Source organism: Microtus ochrogaster, chromosome 2 (genome assembly GCF_000317375.1).
Source record: "Microtus ochrogaster isolate Prairie Vole_2 chromosome 2, MicOch1.0, whole genome shotgun sequence".
Lineage (NCBI taxonomy): Eukaryota > Metazoa > Chordata > Mammalia > Rodentia > Cricetidae > Microtus > Microtus ochrogaster.
The window spans coordinates 41,630,164-41,637,505 of record NC_022010.1 but is presented as its reverse complement, the minus strand read 5'-3'; the positions used below and the strand labels follow the sequence as shown (position 1 = coordinate 41,637,505).

At 45.6% G+C, this 7,342-nt stretch overlaps 2 protein-coding genes across 6 annotated transcripts in view; both read right to left on the bottom strand.

Moving 5' to 3' along the window:
- The window catches only part of Pcyt1a (phosphate cytidylyltransferase 1, choline, alpha), a 50,119-nt gene extending 45,008 nt beyond the window's left edge, over nucleotides 1-5,111 (bottom strand). Inside the window, exon 1 of one of the 4 annotated variants that reach the window (XM_013351571.2) lies at nucleotides 5,093-5,111. The gene's annotated coding sequence lies outside the window, so the exon portion shown is untranslated. The other 3 variants (XM_005344846.3, XM_005344844.3, XM_005344845.3) reach the window with 3 other exon arrangements.
- Nucleotides 5,112-6,309: 1,198 nt separating this feature from the next.
- Nucleotides 6,310-7,342, bottom strand: part of Tctex1d2 (Tctex1 domain containing 2) — a 9,597-nt gene continuing 8,564 nt past the window's right edge. Inside the window, exon 5 of one of the 2 annotated variants that reach the window (XM_013351272.2) lies at nucleotides 6,310-6,453. In XM_013351272.2, coding sequence (XP_013206726.1) covers nucleotides 6,406-6,453 — 48 coding nt within the window. In that variant the 3' untranslated portion in view covers nucleotides 6,310-6,405. The remainder of the gene's footprint in view (nucleotides 6,454-7,342) is intronic. The other variant, XM_026783443.1, reaches the window with a different exon arrangement.

Genomic DNA, 7,342 nt, shown 5'->3' with positions numbered 1-7,342 from the left:
AACAACAACAACAACAACAACAACAACAACAACAACAACAACAACAACAACTGGTGGTGGTGAAACACCTTTAATCCCAGCACCTGGGAGGCGTAAGTAGGCGGATCTCTGTAAGTTCAAGGCCAGGCTGGTCTACAGAGTGGGTTTCAGGACAGCTAGGGCTACACAGAAAAACTCTGTCTCAAAAAGCTAAACAAACAAACAAACATCTGATCTGGAACTTCTAAACGTAAAGGCAAGTTTTATAACATAATTTACAAACCCACATTGGTTTCAAGCTGGAGTTCAATGCTCCACACTCCAATATTTGAGGTCTGAAAGTTGCCCTGTCTACGATACTGACTTTGAATTTGCTCCCCTCCTTCTAATTTATTCAAAGACACCCATGCTCAACACTGAGTGGGTACGGGGCTGTGGAAAGCCTGAGTTAGCCCCTCTAGAGCAAAACAGAGTGTCTGCTTGGGCCTAGAAACAGAGTAAGGTGGATCTCCATGAGTTCGAGGTCAGCCTGGTCTACATAATGAGTTCCAGGACAGCCAGGGCTACATGCTGAGACTCAGTTCCAAAAAAACAAAAAGAAAAATTACTCTACGCTTGGTGTTGTGGTTTACATTTGTGGTATCAGCATTTGGGAGGTAGAGATGGGAGGATCCGGAGTCCAAGGTCATCCTCACTCACAAAGACTGAAGATCTGCCTAGGCTATAGGAAACCCTCCCTCAAAAAAGGAAAAATTACTGCGAAAATGGACTTCATAAAGTTTCATCATACCATGAAAAGATCCCTGTTCTGAGACCAAAAGGGAAGTAAACACAGTCACAAGGTAGATCTCAAAACCAAACCAAACTCACCCTTCTTAAAAGTCATGCATTCATGTTCTCAAGTACAGAGCAAAACCCATGTTTCTATTTTTAGCGGCCCTATTTGTAAACAGCTGAGAGTGTGATGTAACAGTCCTGTAGACCTAAGGGCTCCCTTAGTTCACTGGCACTCATCCTACTTCAACAGGAAGTCCCAACTAACATGACTTCCAACTGTGGCTACAACAGAGTTAACCAGAGAGAGAGAGAGAGAGAGAGACATGCCCTGCTATATACCTACCTATAAACTGCTTTCCAAAATATACTATACAGATAATATTCAATTATTTAGGAAATCTGAATCTAAAATGTGTGTAATCTTCCCATAATTAGAGTGAGTCGGTATTAACATCAGGTAAAGTAACCTGGGACTTCAGAATCCAAGACACCACCTAATGACACCATCTCCTTAAGAGGAGGTCCCCACGTCAAACAGCAGTGGTGGTGCATGCCTTTAATCCCAGCACTCGGAGGAGGCAGGAGAACTGCTGTACATATTATCTGTTTGTTTGTTAGGGTCTCACTTTGTAGCCAACCTGACCTGAAACTTGATCATGTAGACCAGGCTGGTCTTGAACTCACGGAGGCCCAGCTGCCTCTGCCTACCAAGTGTTGCGATTAAAGACATAGGCCACAACACCTCTGACTGCCAACAATTTAATGCCTGTCAGTGCTACAATGAGATCCTATCTCAAAATAGACTAGGGGAGACCATACTCATTTTAATCAATTTAAACTGCATTACTAATGGCCCTCATGAAGGAGACTGAGTGAGAAATAAAACCAGAAGCTAAAGCTTTAATTGAATGAGCCAGAATGTAGCATCATTCCCAAGTGTCAGGCTTAGCCTAACAGTGCAAAAACCATCAAGTTAGCCGGGCGGTGGTGGCGCACACCTTTAATCCCAGCACTCGGGAGGCAGAGGCAGGCAGATCTCTGTGAGTTCGAGACCAGCCTAGTCTACAGAGCTAGTTCCAGGACAGGCTCCAAAGCCACAGAGAAACCCTGTCTCGAAAAAAAAAAAAAAAACCATCAAGTTAGAGAGATGAATACACCAAGGCCTTTCCATGCCAGATTATCATGACTGTTGCCACTCCCAGGATTGTTCTGTCCTCCTTTTCTCTCCATGATGGTTGCCATTTATTATTATCATATTATTTACCATTGTACAGGACAATGGTGTGGTAGAGCATGAGACTTGTAATCTCAGAGTCGTGGGATTGAGCCCACATTGGGCACCAATTTGTTGGGCACTAATTTGTTGCAACAGGAAGAGGCCACTTGTTCATCCTGGCCACCCAGAACCAAAATAACCACACAGAAACTATATTAATTAAAACACTGCTTGGCCCATTAGCTCTAGCTTCTTATTGGCTAACCCTACATCTTAATTTAATCCATTTCTATTAATCTGTATATCACTACAAGGTTGTGGCCTACCAGCAAAGTTTCAGCATGTCTACCTCCGGCCACGGATCCATGGTGTCTCCCTGATTCTGTCTTCTTCTTCCCCAGCATTCAGTTCTGTCTTCCCCGCCTACCTAAGTTCTGCCCTATCAACAGGCCAAAGCAGTTTCTTTATTCATTAACCAAGAAAAGCAACACATAGACAGAAGGACCTCCCATACCAGGACAAAATATCATTCTTTTTATTTTTCATTAGTATGATTCCCTATGTGTGTGCTTGCTCATGCATGCATTTTATAGTTTAGACACGGAGGTGCATGCATGTCATCGTGTATGTTCAGAGGTGCAGCTGGTTCTCTGCTTTCATCTTTTTTTTTTTTTTTGAGACAGGGTTTCTCTGGATCTTTGGAACCTATCCTGGAACTAACACTTGCAGACCAGGTTGGCACTGAACTCACAGAGATCCGCCTGCCTCTGCCTCCCAAATGCTGAGATTAAAGGCATGCGCCACCACTGCCTGGCCTCTGCTTCCATCTTTATGTGGGTTCCAGAGGTTAAATTCAGGAAGGCAGGCCTGCATCAGGTAAACACATTTAATAGCTAAATAATCTCCCTAGCTCCCAGTTCAGATCCCTAATTTTTCTTTAAAACTAGGTCTTACTGCTTTGTAGCCCACAGGTGCTGGAATTACAGGTGTGCCAACATGCCCAGTCCCAATAGTTTTGATTGTTTGTTTTTGGTTTTGTTTTTTTTTTTGAGACAAAGTCTTTCTGTGTAATTCTAGTCCTTGATATATAGAGTTCAGGCTGACTCGAAAGTCACAGAGGTCTCCCTGCCTGTACCCCTCAAGCACTGGAATTAAGGTCATTTGAGATCATATCTAGCTCAGTAATATTTTTATTAGCAATTCTATTAATTGCAGATTCTCTAAACTGAATAGACTGTAAAAATCATATATCTCCCCACCTCTACTTAATTTGTCATAGACTGTTTTCTGTGTTCAGTTCCCTTCTCGAGCTCTGTTCCTTTCCTATCCTCAGTTTCTCCTTCCTCAATAGCTATTCCTAGCAGTTTCTCCTACCACAAACTCCTATTTCCTCATGGCCTCTGTCTCTAATTTTATTTTTGGTTTTTTTTTTTAAACAGGATTTCTCTATGTAACTGTCCTAGCTGTCCTGGAACTAGCTCTGTAGACCAAGTTGGCATCGAATTCACAGAGATCCACTTGCCTTCACCTCCCAAGTGCTGGGATTAAAGAGACTCAGTATCCCTATTTCAATACAGCTTTAGGCTCTCCCCAAAAAGGCCCTGAGTTTTATTCCTCAATCATAACTAGTCACCTCAATTATTAGAACCTCCAAAAAGGTTCCTTAATCACAGAATCATTACAAAAAGAAAAGCTCAGAAATAATCCAATCCACTGCTTCTCAAACTAAACCAACAGCAAAAGCTGGACACAGTGGCACGTGCATTTAACCCCAGCACTAGGGAGGCAGAAGCCAGATAGATTTGTACTGCTCAAGGCCACCTTGGTCTAGATAGTGACTTCCAGGACAGCCCAAGCAACGTAGTCTCAAAAAAAAAAAAAAAAAAAAAAAAAAAAAAAGCTGGTGGTGGTGACCCACACAGCACTTGGGAAGCAGAGGCTGAAGTATCGCTGTGAGTTCAAGGCCAGCCTGGTCTAGAGAGCAAGTTCCAGGACAACCAAGGCTACACAAAGAAACACTGTCTAAAAAAAAAAAAAAAGGCAGGTATCCCAGGCTCACCTTGAACCCACCAGGCTGTAGGACAACTCAATATACTCCTGCCTCAGCCTTCTGGGTGTCAGGATTTTAGCTGTGTATCACCGCACCCAGTTTTCAAATTTAGCTGTACTTTACTGTATACATCGTAAAGATGTATATAACTAACTTTAAAGATGTACGTAATTTCTATTCTAGTCCAGTTTTCCGTTTTTATTTCGTTGTCATTCACTATCTTCACAACCCAAAAGTACATACATACACTGGGACTCATAGTTGGGAGACATTAATCTGAACCCGAACTCCCATTCACAAGTGAAGAAACTGCATTTCAGCGATGAAATGTGTTTCTCACCCACAGAACTTTGCCCCTAAAATTCAAAATCTTGTCTGATGAGTGTCACGCTCGTGTGGTTTCTACTTAAAGACCTCTCCCCGGTCACTCACTCACTCGCACTCCGTACACAAACACAACTTCAGAGCACCAACCCCAACTCCTGATCTTACGTTCTCCTCCAAGTCACCGCTTGCTGATGAGCGAGCCCTCGCCGCCGAGCTTCATGTTCCCACGGGTCAGTCCCCTCAGCCACCATCCATCGACCACTCAGTCCCCCGGGAGTCACTGCGGCATACTTACTCGGTCATGGTCCCGTCGCAGCCTCTGCCTCGCGCTCTCCGAGGTCAGAGTCCCTCGCGTTTACTGCTCCGGGGTCCGCAGACCCCTCACAAGCAGTCACCGCCCGGTCACAGTCCCCCTGGCTGTCATTGTACCTCGGTCACAGTAGCTCCGCAGTCACTGCTCCGCATTTCCCTGGCTGTCACTGACCTGCTCTTCAGTCACAACCCCTTCACGGGCCCAGCCGGCATTTGTCCACGCAAGCAAACACTACCCCGGGGTTCCTTACCGCAGCTCTCCCGGGCTCGGGTCCCGTCCGAGTCCTTCCTGGCGCCGCGTCACCGACTAGCGAAGTCAAATAGGTTGCGGGGAGACGCCCGGGAAACATCTGACCGGTCAGCGGGCCGGAAGTCCCGCCTACCGCCCGCCCTCTTGTCAATCCCACCACCACGTCTCTGAAAACCACTACCTGACAGAGTAGTTCCGCTTCCAGCCGGGCCTGGCGGGTGGAGGGACAGCGCAGAAGCACCGGACACGGGCGCGGGGTTAGCAGCCCCGGAGTACCGGATGTGTGGCGCCTCCTGTAGGCGGGGGCTCCCTCGGCTGTGGTCTCCCGGCGCCTCTTGCACCCGCCGACCCCCACACTTGTTCAGGCGTGCGGCCCCTACACCCAGCCTCAGCAAAGAATTCAAGCCACGTCCGGCGAACGCTCGGGTCTGAGCTCACCGCCCCCGGTTATTCTGATCTAGGGTGACCCACAGAAAATGATTTCTACGAATGGACTGAGAAAGTAGTTGAGCAGGAGTAGAGGCAAAGACACTGATAGGAAAATGCACGGATCGGGGTGAACTTTTGGGGGATTTTGTTTTGTAGAGGTTTCTTTTTCTCTTTTAAGATTTGTGCAGGTCCATAGAGGCCATAAATGGGGCAACAGATATCTTGGAGTTACAGGTCTTTCTGAGCACTTTCTGGGTGCTGGGATCTGAACGCTAGTCCTCTGCTAGAACAGTAACTGCTCTTCGCTCTTAACTGCGGAGCCATCGCTCCATCCCCTTTATGGGGCAGGATGGTGGTGGTGGGCTTTTGCTTTGGAATTAAAAATAACTTTATCAGACAGGGACTTACACTATTTCCCAGACTGGATTGGAACTTAACTACGTGTCCCATGCTGGCCTTGAACTTGCAGTGGGCCTCTGGCCTCAGCCTCAAGAATGAAGGCTTTAGCCACCACACCCAGTGCGATTTTGTAGGTATAAGACAAGTGGGTACAGACAAGAAATGGGGGGAACCCGCAAACTTTAATACATTTGTTTGCACTTTTTCCTTGAAGATAACCAAGAAGGAAGAAAGATAAGTAAACTGCACCTGCTGAGGTGCTTCCAAGAAAGAAATGATTAAAGTCTGACTCACAAACACCCCTTGAAGTTCAAGTAGTATTTAGACATGGCAGATAAAATGGCCCAAATAAGGACAGCTAGCTGGAGGAGACACCAAGGGCCTCTCTGGGGAAGATGGCCATCACAAAAACAGGATAGATTGTGGCCAACACAGAAGTCTCCAAATTTGAAGGGGTTCTACTTTATATACAACTTGGAAACTTCTCAGACCCTGACACTAAACAGATGTAGTAAGAGCTCAGATAGCATGATGAAGTCAAACCATTAGATATATAAAACCTAAAACAACGGATTTTAGGTGCCAAGGTCCAACTTATTTTTATTTGGTCAGGACATTATACAAAAGTTGAGGTTTCTTCGTGCCACAGTCACCCTTCCCAAAGATTCAATAGTAGAAACAACCAAATGCTGCTACAACACAGAATAAGCTGTCCTAAAAAATAAATACAGAAAACAGAAATCCAGGGTGTTAGTGCTAATGAGACCATAGGTCACACAGGCTATGACATCAGTGCTAACCAGTGTTATGTACTAGTATGGATACACTAGACCACTGTTAACATTGTCTTCTGTTTTCAGAGACTTCCATAGACAATCAAACTGGAACTGATCTTCCTGCATCAGCCTCCCTAGTGTAGGGTTACAGGTGTGACCCTCCATACTCTCCTTTTCGTCAATTTCCAATTATGGCGCTTTCTTCCTTCAAGAAACACAAGGTTTCCAAGGAGCCGCTATAAAGTCGTTTTCCTGAGGACATCTACAAGACTGCTCGCTAAAAGGTGCCAAGTAGGGTAGGAGGGGAGGTGGGGGAGGGGATAATCTAAGCAGTCTATTTGCGTGTGGGGAAATGCAGTGAAGCCCATTATGTGTAATTAACACGCATTAATCTGAGGGTGCAGGAGGAGGATAGAGTGGGAGGCCAGCCTCTTTCATTACATATATAATTAATTACATAATTAATTATATGGTGTGGCAGTGCATGCCTGTAATGCCAGCTCTCAGTATACAAAGGCAGGATTGGTCTGCATAGAAAGTTCCAGGCCAGCCAGGGTTACTGTGGTGGGTATTCACTCTGCCAATAACCTTGGGCTATCTGGCCCTTTAAGAGGCAGTGTTTCTTATCTGCCAATGAGACTTCTTACAAGGAAGGAGGGAGGGTGGTCACTCTCTCTTAGGTGGTGAAGGCCAAGTCAGGTGGCATGAAGCAGTGTGTGACTGGTCCCCAGCTTTTCAAGAACTCTGCAACTGGATTTACCGTGTCCTGTGTTCGTGAGTGTATTTCCCTCCCCCTTTCTTTTTTTTTTTTTTTTTTTTTGGTTTTT